Genomic DNA, 24,191 nt, shown 5'->3' with positions numbered 1-24,191 from the left:
GAATGGTGGTGTGGTGGAGAACCCGTTCCTCCATCGATGGGAGAGGGTTGGCTGCTGCTCCTGCTGACTCCATTCGATTTGATTCGGGTGCGGGATTCTGTAACACTTCAGGTGTCGTAGGTGTGTGGAGTCAAACGCAGGAGACAGTGAGTGCAAAGCTGTGCGTCTTTAATAGCGCCAACGCATCACAGGGTGCTCACAATAGTAACGGCCCCAAACACAGGGAATGAGAATGTACAACGGAAAAAGTAACGACCAGGCACTAACACGTACCTCTAACAACAGAGCCGAAGGTTACACTGAAATAATCCCGCACAACAACCAGGCGGGCCGGCTGTCTAATAAAGACAAACTAATTAACTGATTAACCATGAACAGGTGCTACCACTAAACATACAAGGAGGGAGAGGAAAAACAATCAGTGGCAGCTAATAGGCCGGTGACGACGACCGCCGAGCGCCAACCGCCCGGGAAGGGGAAACACCCTCGGTCGGACTCGTGACAGCTTTTCTGTACGTAGAAATCGTGATTCTGACCTCCCACTTCTCTCTGTCTTCTCTCCACTCCAGCTCGTCAGTTAGATGGAGTCAACCTAAAGGGCTTCTACATTTGGCAACTGCATTATCGGCACGTCCGTCAGTTCGGCCTCTTCACCTCTTTCCACCACCGGTCACAACCCAAAACCTCCATCGCAACCTACCGAGGGATCATTGACTGCAGTGGTTTCCCTGGCAACAACGTCACATCTTCCTGTAGGGTCAGCAACCGCCGGACAGTGTGTTCCATCTGCGCTCGCATCTCAGAGAACAAACCCCCGCTGTTCTTCACTGCATGTCTCCTCATCACGCTAGCTGTGCTAGTGGCAGTCATCATCATCATCGTCAGGAGGAAGAGGACTAGGAGTAGGGGGTGCCGGTGTGTCCTGTCCCATTGGGGATGAAGTGTCAGCTGTGGGAGAGAGTGGCCCTGCAGCGTGTGACAGAAAGGATCCGAGTGGTCAGCTGCTAGGCGTTTGGTCCTATCGTATTGGTTCTTGGGGACAGGTCTAGGATCCGCTTACCCTCCTGAAATCCATACCTTGAACTGAGAGGAAAAACACAAAACTGACTGTAGAGCAGTGTCAAGGAGGAAACGTCATTCTAATCCACAAGCCCACTGGGATTGTGCTCAACACAGCGGGATCAGCGAGGGCCAAGGGGTCATCTTTACCAATACCAAGTGACTAATAGTCTCTGTCTGAGCCCTAGAGATCCTACATATTGAAAAACAATGTATCTCCAATGAATACAATTGACAGTTTGTAGCCTATTAACTATCAGAAACATTTGCATTTGTATTTATTATGAATCCTCATGCTGCCAAGGCAGCAGCTACTCTTCCTGGGGTCCAGCTAAATTAAGGCAGTTTATACAATTTTAAAAACATTACAATACATTCATAACTGATTTCACAACACACTGAGTGCCCTCAGGCCTCTACTCCACCACTGCCACATATTTACAGTACAAAATCCATTTGTGTGTAGTGCGTATGTTATCATGTGTGTGTATGCATTTGTCTGTGCCTATGTTTGTGATGCCTCACAGTCCCAGCTGTTCCATAAGGTGTATTTTATATATTTTTTTATCAAATTTTACTGCTTGCATCAGTTACTTGATGTGGAATAGAGTTCCATGTAGTCATGGCTCTATGTAGTACTGTACGCCTCCCATAGTCTGTTCTGGACTTGGGGACTGTGAAGAGATCTCTGGTGGCATGTCTTGTGGGGTATGCATAGGTGTCCGAGCTGTGCTGCAGTAGTTCAAACAGACAACTCGGTGCTTTAAACATGTCAATACCTCTCATAAATACAAGTAGTGATGTAGTCAATCTATCGACCACTTTGAGCAAGGAGAGATTGACATGAATATTATTAATATTAGCTCTCTGTGTACATCCAAGGCCCAGCTGTGCTGCCCTGTTCTGAGCCAATTGCAATTTTCCTAAGTCCCTTTTTGTGGCACATGACCACACGACTGAACAGTAGTCCAGGTGCGACAAAACTAGGGTCTGTAGGACCTGCCTTGTTGATAGTGTTGTTAAGAAGGTAGAAACTAGGGCCTGTAGGACCTGCCTTGTTGATAGTGTTGTTAAGAAGGTAGAAACTAGGGCCTGTAGGACCTGCCTTGTTGATAGTGTTGTTAAGAAGGTAGAAACTAGGGCCTTGTAGGACCTGCCTTGTTGATAGTGTTGTTAAGAAGGTAGAAACTAGAGCCTGTAGGACCTGCCTTGTTGATAGTGTTGTTAAGAAGGTAGAACTAGGGCCTGTAGGACCTGCCTTGTTGATAGTGTTGTTAAGAAGGTAGAAACTAGGGCCTGTAGGACCTGCCTTGTTGATAGTGTTGTTAAGAAGGTAGAAACTAGGGCCTGTAGGACCTGCCTTGTTGATAGTGTTGTTAAGAAGGTAGAAACTAGGGCCTTGTAGGACCTGCCTTGTTGATAGTGTTGTTAAGAAGGTAGAAACTAGAGCCTGTAGGACCTGCCTTGTTGATAGTGTTGTTAAGAAGGTAGAACTAGGGCCTGTAGGACCTGCCTTGTTGACAGTGTTGTTAAGAAGGTAGAAACTAGGGCCTGTAGGACCTGCCTTGTTGATAGTGTTGTTAAGAAGGTATAAACTAGGGCCTGTAGGACCTGCCTTGTTGATAGTGTTGTTAAGAAGGTAGAAACTAGGGCCTGTAGGACCTGCCTTGTTGATAGTGTTGTTAAGAAGGTAGAAACTAGGGCCTGTAGGACCTGCCTTGTTGATAGTGTTGTTAAGAAGGTAAAAACTAGGGCCTGTAGGACCTGCCTTGTTGACAGTGTTGTTAAGAAGGTAGAAACTAGGGCCTGTAGGACCTGCCTTGTTGATAGTGTTGTTAAGAAGGTAGAAACTAGGGCCTGTAGGACCTGCCTTGTTGATAGTGTTGTTGAGAAGGTAGAAACTAGGGCCTGTAGGACCTGCCTTGTTGATAGTGTTGTTAAGAAGGTAGAAACTAGGGCCTGTAGGACCTGCCTTGTTGATAGTGTTGTTAAGAAGGTAGAAACTAGGGCCTGTAGGACCTGCCTTGTTGATAGTGTTGTTAAGAAGGTAGAAACTAGGGCCTGTAGGACCTGCCTTGTTGATAGTGTTGTTAAGAAGGTAGAAACTAGGGCCTGTAGGACCTGCCTTGTTGATAGTGTTGTTAAGAAGGTAGAAACTAGGGCCTGTAGGACCTGCCTTGTTGATAGTGTTGTTAAGAAGGTAGAAACTAGGGCCTGTAGGACCTGCCTTGTTGATAGTGTTGTTAAGAAGGTAGAAACTAGGGCCTGTAGGACCTGCCTTGTTGATAGTGTTGTTAAGAAGGTAGAGCAGCGCTTTATTATTATTATGGACTTTTTTATTCTCCCCATCTTAGCCACTGTTGTATCAATATATTTTGACCATGACAGTTTACAATCCAGGGTTACTCCAAGCAGTATTGTCACCTGATTTGTACCAAATACGATGATTTTAGTTTTAGAAATATTTATGACTAACTTATTCCTTGCCACCCACTCTGAAACTAACTGCACCTCTTTGTTAACCAGTCATTTCGATCGCTGTCGTAGCTGACATGTATAGTGTTGAGTCATCCGCATACATAGACACTCTGGCTTTACTCAAAGCCAGTGGCAGGTCATTAGTAAAGATTGAAAAAAGTAAGGGGCCTAGACTGATTGTGTATCGTGTAGGCAAACAATAGACTGCCCTGTGTGACTTGTTAGTGTGTATCACTCGGTGACCTGATCTCATGTCTTGGAGACTTGTAATCATAGGGAGTTCACAGGGTGTCTGGACTGATGGCAGAATTATTTTTCTCCCTTGGCTCCAGAGCCATGTTATCTATGGATGGCCAACTCAAGCACTTGTTTAGTTTGACAAATTTATTGCGTGATTTTATTGAGGGGGTAAAGATGATGTGTAATGTCATTGTAAATACATAATATGTTATTCTGTAAATTAAACCAGAATAATTTGCTATATATGAAATTCAATAAAATACAACTGTATGTTGCAGCTTTCCCTTTTTCAAATTGATGTTATCTGTTGTAGAAGCTTTGATTGTGCCAGAAATGTTGCTGTTCTATGCGCGAACTGATTCTTTGAGACAATGCTTCCCCCTAGTGGGGGTTTTATGTCCCAACGCTAGTTCAAGGCCCTTGGCGAGAATACAGAGAGAAAGAGCTGACCATGATACACAGGCTGAGAAAGGTAGAAAATAGTCAGACAGAGTACAGGATGAATTAATACCATAGTCTACCACAGAGTCTGATTCTGATTTTAGTATGTAAATGAACTGACATACGTAGATAGTTAAGTCATCTTGAGCTGTCATTTGTAGCGATATGGCATCTCCACACGAAGCAGTTTTTCTAGTTCTCTGACAGTCAAAGACCACTAATACAAATGAGGAAAGGCTTTGTTTGTTCTGATAGATTGATAGAATCATTTTGGACGTTGTTCTCATTCTATGATTATCGCTTCCTCATCAGCATTCTAGATCCAGCAAGGGCGTATGAAGTAGTGAACCATATATACGTATATACTCTGAATTGAGAGTTGTCCCAGATACATATTTTTCTATAGGCAGATACTGAATGTTGCCCCATTGTTGCATCATTGAGGTCCAGATATGGAACAATAAATATAATGTTACATGTACAGTGTAATTATTTATATATTAAATTATACTTTGGACAATATAATCAAGCATATATAAGCAATTCTAGGCCTGTTTTTCATTGTCCACTCATACAATAAATAGGTGTACCAGTTATTGCAGACAAGCGTCTCTGGAATGTAATGACAAGGAGGGAACTAATGACAAGTAGCGTACAGCAAAGCAATGCTGTCGAAATCACATGATCCGCTTTTCAGCTTGCATGCAGTTGGTGTTAAAATGTTTCCAGCATCACAAACTGTCAACTGCGTACATTGTGACAATTCTTCCAGAAAATACATATGTCCCTCGGCTCTTTAGTAACTAGCTGGCGATATATTTCATGACATCGTGGCTCAGTCACGTTTGCGCAGAACTTAGCATTTAGTGGTAACTAGCTGTACCCTTGCAACTGTTATTGTTGCTTGGATCCAAAAGTGACAGGCAGAAAGAACGAAAGTGCGAGGGGGACTGCGAATTAGCTGGGTTAGCTAGCTACTAGTAGGGCTGAAGCCAAGCGAGGCCTGACTGAGCGAGAGGATCGTGTTCCCTTCTGACAGAAACACGGCGAAATCATGGCCAACATCGCGGTTCAAAGGATAAAACGGGAATTTAAAGAGGTTCTCAAAAGCGAGGAGGTGGGCTTATTTTTTTCAATCGACCGTGAACGATACGCTAAATATCTAGCTAGCTAGCAAGCCAACTGAGTTGGTCTCTAACACGATTGCCTGTTGTTGAAAATGAGTGTTTTATTATATGCTAGCTAGCTACTGAGGTTACTTAGCCAGATGTTAACAAAGGTGAAGGACAAGGCGCTAACTACCCTGTAGACGGAGGCCAAGGAAGGAACGCGTGACTGGATTGTTCGCAACGTTGGTGAACGTTATGCTGCTAACTTAACTAGCCTACAGGAAATTCCCTGCCTTGATGCTAACGCTAGCGTTTCCAGCGAAGGTAGCTAGCTAAGCATTGAAACAAGTCACGCTGGTTTAATATGAGGCTTAATTAACCTTTCTAACGTCAGACGATGGGTGGTAGCTAACTAGTCAACTAAGAAGTATGATATTTGCCACCCACAGTTAACGCTGTGTTTTTACTACCAGGGTGTCAACTTCTGCCGCATTGGCAGATTTGGGTTCGAAAGCTAGCGTGACATTTTCTACCTTCTTGTCCTGTTGCAGGTGATTATCACATGCTTCATGCCATGCATTGAAAGTTAAAGGTATTGAGCAACATAAGTGTCATGGTAGTATTTTAATTGTGAATGGAGTTAACGTTAGCCAACTAGTTTTGCATATCCCGTAAGAATCTGTAGCACAACTTGGACCTGATAAAGTTCTCATACTGTTGCTTCTTATCAAATGATATCATATTCAAGTGGAAGGAGACAGGTCATGTGAACGTATTAGCTGTCACCGATCGTTCTGTGAGTATGTCTGTTGAGAGGAAGTTGGGTAGAGATGAGGTACCCTCTTATGGCTACCCCTCCTTTCCTTACACCCCACCACATGCTCTGTGACAGAACCAACTGATGACCTCTGCTTCTCTCCTTCTCTGACAGACGAGTAGAAACCAGATAAAGGTGGACCTAGTGGATGAGAACTTCACAGAGCTGAAGGGGGAGATTGCAGGGCCACCTGACACGCCGTATGAAGGTGAGAGGCCGGGGTTTACTGACTTGGGACTGTGGACACACCTAACTGGTTTACCTGGGACACGCCTACCTGTGTTTAGTTGAGGGCTGAGGCAGACTTACTTAGCTTACCTGAGTCAAACTCTAGTTTGTCTACTGTGCCACAATAGGATTCAAAGCATTTTTCCATCAAGGGAGCTAGGCTTGTGTCATGCAAAAGGTTACAGAAGGTTTGAGCAGTCGCTTGATCCCTGTATTCTAGTCAGTACTTGTGCATATGTTGGCATTCTTGCTGTCATAACTATTTGCTTTCTGTATTCTTCAGGTGGCAGATATCAACTAGAAATTAAAATTCCAGAAACATATCCCTTCAATCCACCAAAGGTATGTATACAAAATAACATTCTAATGTTTATTGTTCAGTTGTGAATTTTGTCAACATTGACCTGTGCCTAGGTGAAGTCCTTTGCTAATTCACTTGCTTGTTTATGTGCTTCCCAGGTGCGATTTATCACAAAGATCTGGCATCCCAACATCAGCTCAGTCACAGGTGCTATATGTCTGGACATCCTCAAAGACCAGTGGTAAGTCACTCTGTTCCAATAATCATTAAAAAAATAATAATAATAATTGTCATGTCTTCGTTACGGATGATCCCAGTTCTTAGTACTCTAATACCATCTCCTCCGTGTGTCTGACAGGGCGGCAGCTATGACGCTGAGGACAGTGCTGTTGTCACTACAGGCCTTACTGGCAGCTGCAGAGCCAGATGACCCACAGGATGCTGTTGTGGCCAATCAGGTGAGAGGAACACAAGGTGTCTGTGTGTGAGAGAGGGAGAGTATGCAATATAAGTATGCCTCTAATTTGTTTGTAGATTTTGCCATTTGTTCGTTTGTTCCTCCCCCCCCCCAGTATAAGCAGAACCCAGAGATGTTCAAACAGACGGCCAGACTCTGGTCTCATGTGTATGCTGGCGCCCCCTCCTCCAGCCCAGAGTACACACGCAAAATAGACAAACTCTGTGCCATGGGCTTTGACAAAGTGAGTGACCAACCCCTTATTACTGTCTCATACCTTCATAAGTCATTTATGCTTTATTATGGTATTACAAGACCACTGTTGATAGGTGATGTTATTTGATCCCATTTTAATATGGTTCACCAATGGATCTCAGTTTTGTGTTTTGAATACTGTAGCACAGTTCTGACAGTGTTCTAAACTTCTTACACTCCTGTTTGTTCCGTCTCCACAGAATGCCGTAATAGTGGCGTTGTCGTCGAAATCCTGGGATGTAGAGACAGCAACAGAGCTACTGCTCAGTAACTGAGTCTCAATGCCCCCATCTGACCCCTCTCCTTCAGTCTCCCTCCATCTGAAGCCCTTTTCTCTGCTGTCCCTCTGACCCCTCACCCCTCTTATCTACCTGTTGGATACCCCCTTTCAACCTCCTGGCATTTCTCCCATTGTCAACATCTCTGTACCACTCTCCTCCATCTTCCCTGCCATCTTCATGTTGGCACTGTTCCCTGCCATCATTTCACATACCTCAATCAAATGACTCCTTCCCTTAGGCCATGTGCCATTCCTCTCCCTCTCTACTCATGCTATTCATGTCCATTACCATCCCAACTCCTTCAGTCGCTGGCTTTGTCTCAACATTCTCCACCAGGGTCCTATGACGTATACAGTCCTTTTACATCAGTTATAACCTTGAAGAAAGTAAGGAAGTGTTGTAAGATTGTTTGAACAGAGAAATCTCCACCATTTGGCACTTACCACATCACTGATGTTTCCTAGCACTTGCAGTATCCACATGTGTCAACTGGCTTAGTCTTACCATCCTAAACTCTCCATCCCATCAGCAGGGAGCCCCACCCCTCTCAACCCTGTCATGACTATCATCATCACTCTTTCTTCTTCCCCCTTTTTTTATCTGGTTCTGGCCTCCTACAGGAAGACGATTAGATTCCCGTTTTTAAAAAGAGAAAGAAAACAAAAAACAGAAACGCTCAGCGCACTGTTTACCGATAACGCTACTCAAGCAAATTTAAGACTGGGAGTTTAAAAAAAATAAAGTGGTTTGAAAGATATCGCATCCACTGAACAATGCCAACAGAGGTTTAAAAAAAATAAAATAAAAAAAAACTGTCAAGAATTCATCTGTAAATAAAGCTATTAAAGTCTGTGTAAATTAATCCAAAATGTGTGATGTTTTATTTGTTCTTTAGAAATTCATTATATTGCCAAATTACTTTTGAGTATTGTGTGTTTGCATTTGTGTGTGCGATTAGTAGTCTTCCCTCCCTGTATGTGTACAAAAATCTAGGGTGAGAAGCTAAATTTATAATGCTGGAAGAAACAAAGTCCAGTGGGAATGATATACTTGAGGAAAGTAGAACAAACATATGCAATATAGAATTGTGTGTGTGTGTGTAAGCAGGCTGCATACATATGCATGTTTATTTAAATAATTGAATTCGTATGCACTGCACTATCAGTAGCATGAAAGGACTTACTAAATGGGTTGATTCTGTCTAGACATGATTAAAACTCCACATGCTAGTGGATCGGAGCATGAACTAGATTAACACATTGTACAATGGGCTATCAGTTCTTGTTTGAGAAAAGCCACAGAGCATATTGTTTGTGTAGTCAGGTGAGAGTTATTAGGCTGAACACAACCAGATGGCAGGGTAGGTAGCGTGTTGTGTCTGAGCCAGCCTTGCCAACAAGTCCATCTTTTAACACAGGAGTGAACCTGGCAGTGCTCTCCGATACCCATATTGCAGCATGCCTGCACTGGGAAGAATGCCCTTACACACAAGCTTGTATCAGTCTGTGTGTAAATAGGCCTACTGTGTCTGGGGGCTGGAGTTAGGCCTTAGTTTCCCTATTGCGACCCATGCAGACTCCCCTGCTGCACAGCGACACCTGCTATCGAGATACAGACGAAGCCAACCTCAGGTTTCCCAAGTCACAAAAGCTTGTCTCTTTGTTACCTTGATGAATATCTCTCCCCTGACACACCACCAAAGTCTTCTGCCAGAGCTGAGAAAAGCTCTGGGATTTAGTGTAGGTGATACTTAGTAAAGTGAGATGTGATCTGAGTAAGTGTCAGGGTGGCAACAGCTTAGGTCCCAGCTTTAGGGTTTGTGAAGAAGACAACCCTATGTGTTGTACTTGAATACCCTCATAGGAACACATCTACTGGTTATACCACCCAGATATAATCCTGCACCATCTATTCCCTCAATGCCCCATTACCCAGGTCTCCTAAGGGCCCTCCAAGGCAACCAAAACCCACATCCAGTCTTTGTATTTGATTGGAAATTGTAGGCCTAACCATTTGATTACCCTGGTATCCATGATGATAAAATCACACAAACCATTCCTATGCCCTATCCAAACCTGATATCCAAGCCCATTGATCAACAAATTGGTAGGCCTAAGCCTATTACATTTAACCTTCTGCTTCAACCAGTGTCTGCCTCGCGAGCACACCTGCCAATCGTTTGATTTACAGCTGAATACATCCTGTGTGTTGTACCTATGGTCCGGGGGCATCTGGTTTGATTTGATTTGATCTGGTTCCCCCCGTCTCTGCCTTCTACGTGATAGCCGAGGTCCTATTCCGTATCTGAGCGGGCATGCAACCTCTGCTGCCCTAAAGCGCGAGGAGGGCTGTTATAAGCAATTGAGTTCAATTGGGGTTGAATGGACGTCACGCAAACCTGGATAGATTTAAACAAAGGAGCGGGTGTGTGTTGATCCAACTTCCTCTTGGTTCCTTCTGGACATTCATCCTAAACGCGGAATATGTTTCCAATTGTGTGCTTTGCGATGTTTTTGCTCGATGGTAAAATCAGTGACATTAGCTGTACTTAGGACGTGTTTGGGAAATCCTACAATGGAATTAAGCCCATGGAAATGGAAACGTATGTATGTCTTATTTTAAATTATATTAACAGTCTTATTTCTGACCTAGTTTGACATTGTTGCTTTTATATTTAAAACGTCCCAGTGAGCTCATTTTACGCATTGGATTACGCGGGATGCGCCTTGCACTTGCGACCAAGGCGTCACATCTTTCCACACCCCTGTCAACTCTCGAGACAGGACCATTCCCCAATGTGGGCTATTCGGTCCATTGAGTGGGTAACAATGGAGGGAGGCTTGAACCAGCATTCCATGGGGCTAATACCATACCACCCGTGCCATAAATTATTAGACCCCTTGGCAGAGGAAGTAGCCTACAGTCGTGGGCAAAAGTTTTGAAAATGACACAAATATTAATTTTCACAAAGTCTGCTGCCTCAGTTTGTATGACGGCAATTTGCATATACTCCAGAATGTTATGAAGAGTGATCAGATGAATTGCAATTAATTGCAAAGTCCCTTTTTGCCATGCAAATGAACTGAATCCCCCCAAAACATTTCCACTGCATTTCAGCCCTGCCACAAAAGGATCAGTTGACATCATGTCAGTAATTATTTCATTAACACAGGTGTGAGTGTTGGACGAGGACAAGGCTGGAGATCACTCTGTCATGCTGATTGAGGTCGAATAATAGACTGGAAGCTTCAAAAGGAGGGTGGTGCTTGGAATCATTGTTCTTCCTCTGTCATCCATGGTTACATGTGCCGTCATCATTGCTTTGCACAAAAAGGACTTCATAGGCAAGGATATTGCTGCCAGTAAGATTGCACCTAAATCAACCATTTATCGGATCATCAAGAACTTCAAGGAGAGAGGTTCAATTGTTGTGAAGAAGGCTTCAGGGCGCCCAAGAATGTCCAGCAAGCGCCAGGACCGTCTCCTAAAGTTGATTCAGCTGCGGGATCGGGGCACCACCAGTACAGAGTTTGCTCAGGAATGGCAGCAGGCATGTGTGAGTGCATCTGCACGCACAGTGAGGTGAAGACTTTTGGAGGATGGCCTGGTGTCAAGAAGGGCAGCAAAGAAGCCACTTCTCTCCAGGAAAAACATCAGGGACAGACTGATATTCTGCAAAAGGTACAGGGATAGGACTGCTGAGGACTGGGGTAAAGTCATTTTCTCTGATGAATCCCCTTTCCGATTGTTTGGGGCATCCGGAAAAAAGCATGGTGAGCGCTACCATCAGTCCTGTGTCATGCCAACAACAGTAAAGCATCCTGAGACCATTCATGTGTGGGGTTGCTTCTCCGCCAAGGGAGTGGGCTCACTCACAATTTTGCCTAACAACACAGCCATGAATAAAGAATGGTACCAACACATCCTCCGAGAGCAACTTCTCCCAACCATCCAGGAACAGTTTGGTGATGAACAATGCCTTTTCCAGCATGAAGGAGCACCTTGCCATAAGGTAAAAGCGATATCTAAGTGGATCAGGGAACAAAACATTGATCTTTTGGGTCCATGGCCAGGAAACTCCACAGACCTTAATCCCGTTGAGAACTTGTGGTCAATCCTCAAGAGGCAGGTGGACAAACAAAAACCCACAAATTCTGACAAACTCCAAGCATTGATTATGCAATAATAGGCTGCCATCAGGCAGGATGTGGCCCAGAAGTTAATTGACAGCATGCCAGGGTGGATTGCAGAGGTCTTGAAAAAGAAGGGTCAACACTGCAAATATTGACTCTTTGCATCAACTTCATTTAAGTGTCAATAAAGCCTTTAACACTTATGAAATGCTTGTAATTATATTTCATTATTCCATAGTAATATCTGACAAAAATATCTAAAGACACTGAGGCAGCAAACATTGTGAAAATGAACTTTGTGAAAATGAATATTTGTGTCATTCTCAACTTTTGGCCACGACTGTACATACATACATACATACATACATACATACATACATACATACATACATACATACATACATACATACATACATACATACAACAAATTGGCCTACCTTCTGTATTCTTTTACAAATGACACTGACTTCTATTCTCCTATTGTAGTGGCCCACTCGGCTCAGGGCCAGTACGCACAGCAGCTGCTCACTGACCTGATGGAGAACTACTCGAAAGCCCTGTGGCCAGTTGAGGACACAGACAAAGCCCTGTGGCCAATTGAGGACACAGACAAAGCCCTGTGGCCAGTTGAGGACACAGACAAAGCCCTGTGGCCAGTTGAGGACACAAACAAAGCCCTGTGGCCAGTTGAGGATACAAACAAAGCCCTGTGGCCAGTTGAGGACACAAACAAAGCCCTGTGGCCAGTTGAGGACACAAACAAAGCCCTGTGGCCAGTTGAGGACACAGACAAAGTCCTGTGGCCAGTTGAGGACACAAACAAAGCCCTGTGGCCAGTTGAGGACACAGACAAAGCCCTGAACATCGTCCTGCAGATCACTCTCTCCCAGATCAAAGTCTCAGAGATTACTGACTAGGTCTCAGCGACGAGTAGAGGACCACTGGTAATCCATGGCCGGCTTCTCACAATGAGGCTTTGACAAAATGTATATCCCCTGATCAAATACTGTGTGTACGTATACAGAGGATAACTCTTCTGAGAGATATCGTAGAGAGAGATCATGTACTTTAGATCAGAGGAACCAGGCAGCAGCCAGCGCTGTTCTGCTCATTGCTAAGACACGTATAGTCCGTCAACTCTGTGACTCACCTACTCTTTTACCTATGTATGCAAGGCACAAGTACTTTTCCTTGAACATGTTGTATTAGTTACCCAATTGGTTCCTCTGATGATGTGTATGAGAGACGTCAGATGTACTGTACAGGCCTACAGTTAGCAGCCATATACTCTTTCAGTTCAGTGGAGTGTCAACCTCCCATTTGTGTGTGTGTGTGTGTGTTACTAAGTGTACCTTGTCCAGTGCTCTCTAAAGAGAGCTGTCCTACTGCCAACTCACTCCGTGTCTCTGGGATGATATCACTTTGAAATGCAGACAGACTAATGGTGTGTGTGTGTGTTTTGTGTCCCATTACTCATTGGTTCCATGCTTTGGTCAAGCAATGTGTCAGGTTCTGGCAGTGACAACCCCTCAACCCCCCCATCTAAACTCCTCATCCACCTGATATTGACAGATAGCTGGGTGTGAATTTCACTGTATGAAAGCTAATCTGAGACTTTAGTGGGTTAATGAGAGAGAGGGAGACAATGACAAGAAGAATAAGACTGTTCGCTAGTATATTGCCCTTATCTGTGTATGTGTCCACATGTCTTGTGTGTGTGTGACTGCTGTGTGCATGTGTCTGCGGTATGTGGGCACCTGCATCTGTGTGTGTGTGTTTATACAGTATCTGTGTCTGTCTGTGTGTGTGTTTATATCTGTGTCTGTGTGTGCAGGATGAGAGGAACCAGGTATTGATAGCTGTGGATCCGTCAGATGTGGCACGATGCCTACCTGAGGTGGAACAAGGAGGACTATGATGGCCTGGAGGTCATCCGGATCCCCAGCAGTCTGGTGTGGAGGCCTGACCTCGTCCTCTATAACAAGTACGCCCGTACGTGACACAGATATACTGTACAGGTTAGCCTCTAAACCATAATCATTTCTACTATCTAGAAACAACCTCCCTTACCAACAATTACTGTTGGTCCATGAATTGTAATTTGAGCTCCTTTGTGGTGGTCGTCTCCTACTTCCCCTTCCACAGCCAGGAGTGCAACCTCACATTTGGCTCCTGGACATACAACGGCAACGAGGTGTACAGGATGGGCACACGCACACGCACACACGCACACACGCACACACACACACACACACACACACACACACACACACACACACACACACACACACACACACACACACACACACACACACACACACACACACACACTGTCCTACTGCTTCAGACTGTCCTACCACAGACAGGCAGACACACCCTGTCAGACTGCCCTACCACAGACAGGCAGACCCACCCTGTCCTACTGCTTCAGACTGCCCTACCACAGACAGGCAGACACCCTGTCCTACTGCTTCAGACTGCCCTACCACAGACAGGCAGACACCCTGTCCTACTGCTTCAGACTGTCCTACCACAGACAGGCAGACACACCCTGTCCTACTGCTTCAGACTGCCCTACCACAGACAGGCAGACACCTTGTCCTACTGCTTCAGACTGTCCTACCACAGACAGGCAGACACACCCTGTCCTACTGCTTCAGACTGCCCTACCACAGACAGGCAGACACCTAGTCCTACTGCTTCAGACTGTCCTACCACAGACAGGCAGACACACAGTCCTGTATGTGGTGATGTCATTCTGCCATTAGCAATGCAGACAAAGTCATTGTGTGTGTGTGTGTGTGTGCATTATACATGCTCTGAAACACCACTGTTACACTCCTACTGTATTTCACCCTCTATTCCGATGTCTCTTCCCAGGTTGACATAGCCATGGGCATGGACAGTGGGGACCTGCCGGACTTCGTGGAGAACGTGAAGTGGGAATGCCACGGCATGCCGGCCACCAAGATCGTCATCATGTACGGCTGTTGCTCCGATCCCTACCCTGATATCACCTACACCGTCCTGCTACAACGCCGCTCCTCCTTCGACATCTTTAACCTTCTGCCCCGCTTCCTCATCTCCTTCCTGGCCCCGCTGGGCTTCTACCTGCCAGCTGACTCTGGGGAGAAGGTGTCCCTGGGGGTCACCGTGCTGCTGGCCTTGACCGTGTTCCAGCTCATGGTGGCCGAGAGAATGCCGTCGTCTGATTATGTACCCCTTATTGGTGAGTGCAGACACACACACACACACACACAGAATCCATGTATATACATGAAGTTGTTTTCCTCTCTTCTGTCTGTCACACAGGAAAGTAGTACGTTGCTACCATGACAATGATCACAGCCTCCACAGCTCTCACCGTCTTCATCATGAACATCCATTTCTGTTGTGCCGACGCCAAACTCGTCCCCCATTGGGCCAAAGTCCTCATCATCAACTACATGCCCAAGATCATCTTGGTCTTCGAGGTGAGAGAGAACTGTGTCCCTGCCACCTCTTCCCCCTCCTCTTCCTCCTCACATTATGGACAGGACGACTTCCACCACCCCATCTTCAGCCCCACCACCAGGCCAATGGGAAACTGGGAGGCCACAGCGGGCGAGAGAACCAGTACCGCCACAAACACTCCGGATCCCAAACACCTGGACCTCAACGTCACCCCAAGCCTTGACCCCCAACACCACATCACCAGAGATTAGAAGACCCAGCTCCAAGTACGAAGGTTTTGAGTCCAACGGGAACCTCTCCCTGGGGGATTGCAGTAAGGAGGCGCTTCCATGCTGTCCAGAGGTTGAAAAGGCAACCGTGCTCGCTGCTGTGGTGGCCTCAGTAACCTTTGACCCCTGTGTGTTCTGTAGTCATGGCATCAGCTTACCCGGAGTGGACTCCAAGCTGGTGCGGAACGTGGAGTACATCGCCATCTGCTTCCGGTAGCAGAGGGCCTCTTGCAGATTGCAGAAGGTTGCCAGGGTGATGGATAGGTTATTTTATGTGGATCTTCTTCATCATGGTCTTCCTCATGAGCATTCTGATTATTGGCAAGGCGCCATGACAACAATGGAAGAAAGACTATTGGACTGTTATATGACATTACTGAAGTCAAATCATTTCACTCTTTCTTGTCATCTCCTTACAGACAAACAAATACATTTTAAATTAAAAACATAAAATGTAAAATGTAACTGCAAGTGTAAAATGTGTGCAAATGAACAGTACACACACCAATCACTGTTGTCTCTGAACTCCATTCAGCCTTCCTATCCTCATCTCTCCACTAAATAGAACCAGAGGAACCATCACGTCTTATTCACCAGTCTGAAATCAGACTCCAGGGGTTTCCGTGACAAAGGCCTCGCTCTGGATCCACAGGCCTGGAATCATTTTTCTCTTCAAAATCATTTAGTTAATAACTGCTTTGTTTCCAAACAGGCGCTGTGTAGATCTAAGATAATATGGACCATAAATTATGCAACACAATGAGTTTACCCCCTCCAGTCACCCATACCATGAGCTTGGTAACATTCAGGTGTGCGTGGCAGGTCGTGATTGTAGTAGAGTCGTGCACGCCTGACACTACTCACCTCTTGGAAGTAGTCAACCACTCAAAGGACAAAGTGTATGACCAGTGAGCCCCCTGTATACCTCAGTTTAAAAACAGTTGATCCCTATTTGTCCCTATGGAGCCTATTGTCACTACTACCCTGTATATCCAGCAGAGGGCAGACATCTCTCATCTCTCTCCACCTGAACAGATGGATGCCACAGACCCATGACAATTAGGGGACACTCACTCAATTAGGGGACAAATCAGATGTCTTTACAACAATCACTTTACATGTGGTTTACACACAAAAAACAAACAAATGTTGATTGGTCATATATCCCTTTATCTGACTTTCTATCATGTATTGAGTCAATACAGAGGGGAGGATCTTAGCATGCAGCAGCACAATTCTGATCTTTTTTCCCACTAATTGGTCTTTTGACCAGTCACATCAGATCTTTTCACAACAGCTGTTTTTCAGAGCTGATCTGATTGGTCAAAAGACCAATTAGTGAAAAAAAGATCAGAATTGGGCTGTCTGTGTAAACGCTGCCATGGTTACTTGTTTCATAACCAACCAGTGTTAAAGAGATGAGGCGTTTAGATAACAAGTGGTACATTGTCTTTACTGATACATAACTGGTGAAACTTCTCTGACATGTTAATGCCAGTCTATTCCTCCTCAGGAAGGAGTTCAGCCTGAGCAGTCATCATCCTCTTCAGGGAAGTGAATGTCATGCTGAGGTATGATGTGTCTGGGAGTGAAATCTCTCACATTTGCACGCTGGGGAAGCCTGTCTCTGGTCTTATTAGTGCACGGTGAGCCGCCTGCGGGGGCCCGAAGCACGCTATAATCACCCCAGGAGCCAGAGAGTAGTGGGAAACATGTCATTTGCACAGACAAGAGAGAGGCTGGGGTGAGACTGCTGTGGAAAATTGCCAGGGTCTTTTTATTTCACGGGAGGGCGGCTGGGGGAGTCTATCATCACCTATCTGCAGGAGGGGAGGATTGTTATGATATAGACAGAGAAATAGCTCCAAGTTGACTTTATACAGTGAAGACCGTGGTACAGTGATTTTCAAATGCAAGTTGACTTTGTGAAGGTAGAAGAGGAGACTCGAGGATCCGGTCGAAGTAACAGTTTAATACAGCTCTTCTAGGGTACAAGCAGTCACATCATAATGCTAGAAAAAAGTACAATAGTCATGTTTCTTCAGTCTCCATGTTATATACACTTCATTATAAAATCAAGATTGTTTATGGTCTTTCTGTCATAAAACATAGGTTTATTGTCGTAATGTCTGGTTTCTGGTAACTGTCGTGTCTATGACGTTAGCTGATAGGGAGTGGATACTCAGCAAAGCAAATTCTACTACTTTTATTCCTGTGCCATGATGTTCTGGTACAGAGAGTGGGGTTGAATTGAGTTACTGAGACCTGTGAGTACTCTGTGTCCTATGTGATCTGATGTTCTGGTACAGAGAGTGGGGTTGAATTGAGTTACTGAGACCTGTGAGTACTCTGTGTCCTATGTGATCTGATGTTCTGGTACAGAGAGTGGGGTTGAATTGAGTTACTGAGACCTGTGAGTACTCTGTGTCCTATGTGATCTGATGTTCTGGTACAGAGAGTGGGGTTGAATTGAGTTACTGAGACCTGTGAGTACTCTGTGTCCTATGTGATCTGATGTGCTGGGTGATGAAAAAGTTATGTTTAAGCAATTAAGCAAGTTACTCCTGTTATGATTGAAAGCAACCATATGTAAGATTATGAGGTTGAGGGGCAAGTTCAGGGCCGGGCAAGGGACATTAGTGGCCGCTTAAGGCCCAATGGCTGCTAAGAGGCCCCTAAGACCATAAAAAAATAATATAATAATATAATATATGCCATTTAGCAGACGCTTTTATCCAAAGCGACTTACAGTCATGTGTGCATACATTCTACGTATGGGTGGTCCCGGGAATCAAACCCACTACCCTGGCGTTACAAGCGCCATGCTCTACCAATTGAGCTACATTACATTTTAAGTTAGGGTCCCAACTTACTTATGGGAGTGAGAATAGTAGAATATAGAAGGTGCAATTTCAAAATGTGTGATCGCTGTAATGTTTGCAGCAAGTTTCTAGTCCTCTGTTTTATGAAAACAGCTAATATAACATTTTACAAACTGAGTGGTTCGAGCCCTGAATGCTGATTGGCTGACATGCCCTTAGCCGTGGTATATTGGCCATATGTCACAACCCCCTGAGGTGCCTTATTGCTTAAGTATATCATTTTAATCGGCTCACATCCATGACTATTAACATTTACATATCCATTTGACATGTTTAAAGATGCCATATTGCAATTACTGATCATAACATCTTCAGAAATCAATGAATTAGACAGCTATTTGGGGTCATTCTTAATTCTGTGAATAATTTATCATCTTTATATATATATATGGCTCATTTGGTTATGTATTCTACATCACTATGAACATTTACAAGATATTATTGGGCGTACTACAATTATATTTCATACCGGTATGGTCATACGAAATTGATCCAATAAGACCCCATTGAGTTGTTTGGCGGCCATATTGGAAAAAGGCTTCTGTCAGGTTAATGTGTGAATCCTATGATGACCCTGTATATACAAATATTTCCTGTTCTAGCTGTGTGTGTGAAATGTGGTTCCAAAAGGTACAATCCAAAAACATAGCGCCACCACTTTATGGAATTATTTTGCTACCCACTGGGCACAGACGTCAATTCAACATCTGTTCAATGTAATTTCATTGAAATGACGTGGAAACAATGTTATTCAACCAGTGTGTGAGTGTCCAACATTCTAATGTCAATGGCACAATATGGGTGATTTCTAAACAGTAGTTGTAACTGATGCTTTCTAAGTTGATTTTATCACATATAATTTAAAAGCTAATTTCATGACCTTTCAGAACCACTTGGCAAACAAAGTTTAAAATGTATCAGGGTTTCCTTTTTAAAGCCATTTATACAGGTAATTATGATATGTACCCTTGAGGTCAAAGTTCTGTTGACCTGAACATTCCGAAAATGTGTATGACGTACAGCTGTGAATCTTAGCTTTCCAATGATATATGATTCAAGGGGATACGTGAGCAGTAACTTGTTGTATACTGACATTGTTTGCCACAAGGTAAAATCCCTATGGGAAAAATAATGGGATGGAAGGATGAAAGAAAGCGTGCTAACACAGAATGCTACCATTGCTGCACTGCTATCACACATTTTCCAACTATAGGGATATAGCCACATACAAACTCATTATGAGACGTCACCCTAAGTGACGATTAGCTCTAAAGCTGAAATATGTAACTTTTTGGCGATCAGACCAAATTTACAAATTGTGATTGAAAGCAAGTCTAAGAAGCAGTAGATCTCTTCTGTGTGCTATTTCTATGCTTCACATTCTTAACATTAGTTTTTGTATCTTTTACTTTAGGTTTTGTACACCAGCTTCAAACAGCTGAAAATACAATATTGTTTGCTTATGGAAAATATATTTCACAGTGGATTTGATGGTGCAATGATTCTCGACACTATACCTGCTTATTTTGCCACATAAACTGAAATTAGGCAAACTATTAGAATTTTAGCAACCAGGAAATTCTGGAGCGATTTCTGCATAGAGCATCTTTAAAGCCTACAATTCAGAAAACAACAAAAGGGAGTCCCTTCCACTTGTTTTGATATACAGCTGAGGGATGGGCTTAGGAAACGTTACCCCCATCAAATTCAAAAATAGGGCATGACATGCAAGGACCGATAGTCCATAACATCCACAAGATAGTTGAACTATATCTCGAAGCTAGATACATTTTATTCTTCAAAAATATCAGAATAATAGTAGAGAGAATTATTTATTTCAGGTTTTATTTCTTTCATCACATTCCCAGTGGGACAGAAGTTTACATACACTCAATTATTATTTGGTAGCATTGCCTTTAAATTGTTTAACTTGGGGCAAACGTTTCGGGTAGCCTTCCACAAAAATGTTGTCCCATTCCTCCTGACAGAGCTGGTGCAACTGAGTCAGGGGTGTAGGCCTCCTTGCTCGCGCACGCTTTTTCAGTTCTGTCCACACATTTTATATAGGATTGAGATCAGGGCTTTGTGATAGCCCTCCAATACCTTGACTTTGTTGTCCTTAAGCCATTTGCCACAAATTTGGAAGTGTGCTTGGGGTCATTGTCCAATTAGAAGAACCATTTGCGACCAAGCTTTAACTTCCTGACTGATGCTTTGAGATGTTGGTTCAATATATCCACGTAATTTTCCTTCCTCATGAAGCCATCTATTTTGTGAAATGCACCAGTCCATCCTGCAGCAAAGCACCCCCACAAGATGATGTTGCCCCTCCGTGCTTCACGGTTGGGATGGTGTTCTTCGGCACAGTCAACTTAGTGTATGTAAACTTCTGACCCACTGGAATTGTGATACAGTGAATTATAAGTGAAATAATCTGTCTGTAAACAATTGTTGAAAAAATTACTTGTGTCATGCACAAAGTTGATGTCCTAACCGACTTGCCAAAACATTAGTTTGCTAACAAGAAATGTGTGGAGTGTTTGAAAAACGAGTTTTAAGACTTCAACCTAAGTGTATGTAAACTTCCGACTTCAACTGTATATTGTTTTATGATGATACCATCTATCTTTTCATATTTGTGCAAATCTTTCTAAAAGAGAATTGATACAATACAATGCATATCAATCAACAGAGGTAAGAATATGTAGGCTATTAGAATATGTTGAAGGATGGCTGTATTGGTGCAGATGACTGAACCGCTCACTTTTGTGTCTATCTGCAGGTATACAGACAAGGAGGCATATACAGGTATGTCAGTTGGTATTGGTATGTTTTATAGCTTACATTTACCATTCTCTTCCCTTACCTCGTCTATGAATATCCCATAGGCCTCTACATTATGGACATGGTATGTGTATGAAAACCATTATCAAAACAGTTTTTTCATTCACATTCACCACAAAAAACTGAATTTGAATACTGTTGTGTGCATATTTTGTTAATCATCTGTATAATGACTTTTTGATTCACAGACTTCACCCTCCCTACACCATGCACTGCAAAATCACCCTGTCTATGGATACGGAGAACATAAACAAAATAAAACTTCTTCAGAATCAGTGGGTCCCCTCGGGACGGTTGAGCTAACGTAGGCTAATGCGATTAGCATGAGGTTGTAAGTAACAAGAACATTTCCCAGGGTATATCCTCTGACGTGTTGATGAACCTCTTAAGGATCAAGACTCTTTTTTTCAATTTTCTCCTAAAATGACATACCCAAATCTAACTGCCTGTAGCTCAGGCCCTGAAGCAAGCATATGCATATTCTTGGTACCATTTGAATGGAAACACTTTGAAGTTTGTGGAAATTTGAAAGGAATGTAGTAGAATATAACACATTGGAGCTGGTAAAATATAACACAAAGAAATAAAAAATGTATTTATTTAGTACCGTCTTTGAAATGCAAGAGAAAGGCCATAATGTATTATTCCAGCCCAGGTGCAATTTAGATTGTGGCCACTAGATGGCAGTAGTGCATGTGCAATGTTTTAGACTGATCCAATGAACAATTGTATTTCTGTTCAAAATGTTGTATCTAGACTGCCCAAATGTGCCTAATTTGTTTATTAATAACTTTTCATATTCAAAACTGGGCACTCTCCTCAAACAATAGCATGGTATTATTTCCCTGTAATAGCTACTGTAAATTGGACAGTGCAGTTAGATTAACAAGAATTTACGCTTTCTGCCAATATCAGATATGTCAATGGACTTGGGGCTCTCCTGGGAGTTTAACTCATATTAGATTTCTCTTAAATTCTGCTTTGCACTAAAATCATAATAAACACTGACAACTAAAATATTGTTTTATTGTTACGCATATTATTATTTATAATAATAATAGGGGAGGGGTATAGTTAAAAAATGTACCCCAAACGGTTTTTCAAAAGGTTCTTTGAGGATCCATTAAAAAGAGGTTTAAAGGGTAATTAAAAGAACTTGTAGAGGTTCCCCCACAGTTTCAATTTGAAGAACGCCGAAAGGATACTCCAGTAACCTTTACTTTTTAGAGGGTACATGTAGTTCAACTAGTAAAATAATGACATTCTGCAGGTCAACTAGTAAAATAATGACATTCTGCAGTTCAACTAGTAAAATAATTACATTCTGCAGTTCAACTAGTAAAATAATTACATTCTGCAGGTCAACTAGTAAAATAACTACATTCTGCAGTTCAACTAGTAAAATAATTACATTCTGCAGGTCAACTAGTAAAATAATTACATTCTGCAGTTCAACTAGTAAAATAATTACATTCTGCAGGTCAACTAGTAAAATAATTACATTCTCCAGTTCAACTAGTAAAATAATTACATTCTGCAGGTCAACTAGTAAAATAACTACATTCTGCAGTTCAACTAGTAAAATAATTACATTCTGCAGTTCAACTAGTAAAATAACTACATTCTGCAGTTCAACTAGTAAAATAATTACATTCTGCAGTTCAACTAGTAAAATAATTACATTCTGCAGTTCAACTAGTAAAATAATTACATTCTGCAGTTCAACTAGTAAAATAATGACATTCTGCAGTTCAACTAGTAAAATAATGACATTCTGCAGTTCAACTAGTAAAATAATTACATTCTGTAGTTCAACTAGTAAAATAATTACATTCTGCAGTTCAACTAGTAAAATAATGACATTCTGCAGTTCAACTAGTAAAATAATGACATTCTGCAGTTCAACTAGTAAAATAATGACATTCTGCAGTTCAACTAGTAAAATAATTACATTCTGTAGTTCAACTAGTAAAATAACTACATTCTGCAGTTCAACTAGTAAAATAACTACATTCTGTAGTTCAACTAGTAAAATAACTACATTCTGCAGTTCAACTAGTAAAATAATTACATTCTGCAGTTCAACTAGTAAAATAACTACATTCTGTAGTTCAACTAGTAAAATAACTACATTCTGCAGTTCAACTAGTAAAATAACTACATTCTGTAGTTCAACTAGTAAAATAACTACATTCTGTAGTTCAACTAGTAAAATAACTACATTCTGCAGTTCAACTAGTAAAATAATTACATTCTGCAGTTCAACTAGTAAAATAACTACATTCTGCAGTTCAACTAGTAAAATAATTACATTCTGTAGTTCAACTAGTAAAATAACTACATTCTGTAGTTCAACTAGTAAAATAACTACATTCTGCAGTTCAACTAGTAAAATAACTACATTCTGCAGTTCAACTAGTAAAATAACTACATTCTGCAGTTCAACTAGTAAAATAACTACATTCTGTAGTTCAACTAGTAAAATAATTACATTCTGCAGTTCAACTAGTAAAATAACTACATTCTGCAGTTCAACTAGTAAAATAACTACATTCTGTAGTTCAACTAGTAAAATAACTACATTCTGCAGTTCAACTAGTAAAATAATTACATTCTGCAGTTCAACTAGTAAAATAATTACATTCTGTAGTTCAACTAGTAAAATAATTACATTCTGCAGTTCAACTAGTAAAATAATTACATTCTGCAGGTCAACTAGTAAAATAACTACATTCTGCAGTAGCTTGGTGGTAGTTGAACTAAATCTAGGTAGTGTTTTCAGTAGTTAATTACTTTTTGACATGTAGCAGTTTAGCTACTTACTGGACCTGCCTAATTATCACTTGAAACATTGTTTTTGTGTTTAATAGGTTAAATGACACATTCTTTTAACATATGACTCAAAACTGATCTGTTCTTGCAATTTGTAGTCTGACATTTCGGA

At 42.4% G+C, this 24,191-nt stretch overlaps 1 protein-coding gene, 1 long non-coding RNA gene and 1 pseudogene across 3 annotated transcripts; all 3 read left to right on the top strand.

The window, feature by feature from the left end:
• The first annotated feature begins 4,879 nt into the window (after window positions 1-4,879).
• LOC118371378 (ubiquitin-conjugating enzyme E2 K-like) lies at window positions 4,880-8,528 on the top strand. 2 transcript variants are annotated; one of them, XM_035756794.2, is made up of 7 exons: window positions 4,880-5,335; window positions 6,259-6,352; window positions 6,656-6,714; window positions 6,832-6,914; window positions 7,032-7,131; window positions 7,246-7,374; window positions 7,586-8,528. In XM_035756794.2, the coding sequence occupies exons 1-7, from the start codon at window positions 5,273-5,275 to the stop codon at window positions 7,658-7,660; spliced, it is 603 nt and encodes a 200-aa protein (XP_035612687.1). In that variant the 5' UTR covers window positions 4,880-5,272; the 3' UTR covers window positions 7,661-8,528. The 2 variants fall into 2 exon arrangements, with proteins under 2 accessions (XP_035612687.1, XP_035612689.1); XM_035756796.2 differs by lacking the exon at window positions 4,880-5,335 and adding an exon at window positions 5,352-5,651.
• A 1,712-nt stretch (window positions 8,529-10,240) lies between these two features.
• On the top strand, window positions 10,241-16,014 carry LOC118371374 (neuronal acetylcholine receptor subunit alpha-9-II-like; annotated as a pseudogene).
• Window positions 16,015-17,014: 1,000 nt separating this feature from the next.
• Window positions 17,015-22,102, top strand: LOC127913750 (uncharacterized). Its single transcript, XR_008086640.1, has 3 exons — window positions 17,015-17,265; window positions 21,186-21,211; window positions 21,436-22,102. It is a non-coding gene; the product is annotated as an uncharacterized LOC127913750 (long non-coding RNA).
• Window positions 22,103-24,191: the final 2,089 nt, after the last annotated feature.

This window comes from Oncorhynchus keta, chromosome 30 (genome assembly GCF_023373465.1).
Source record: "Oncorhynchus keta strain PuntledgeMale-10-30-2019 chromosome 30, Oket_V2, whole genome shotgun sequence".
Taxonomy (NCBI): domain Eukaryota; kingdom Metazoa; phylum Chordata; class Actinopteri; order Salmoniformes; family Salmonidae; genus Oncorhynchus; species Oncorhynchus keta.
Note: the sequence above shows the minus strand (reverse complement) of the source record. Positions and strands in the feature narration are given on the sequence as shown.

Bases quoted from the DNA above. Each gene is read 5' to 3' on its own strand.
- LOC118371378 (XM_035756794.2), top strand. From the start codon at position 5,273: ATGGCCAACATCGCGGTTCAAAGGATAAAACGGGAATTTAAAGAGGTT. The intron at 5,336-6,258 runs GTGGGCTTATTT...CTTCTCTGACAG, and splicing joins AGGTTCTCAAAAGCGAGGAG to ACGAGTAGAAACCAGATAAA. The intron at 7,132-7,245 runs GTGAGAGGAACA...CCCCCCCCCCAG, and splicing joins ATGCTGTTGTGGCCAATCAG to TATAAGCAGAACCCAGAGAT.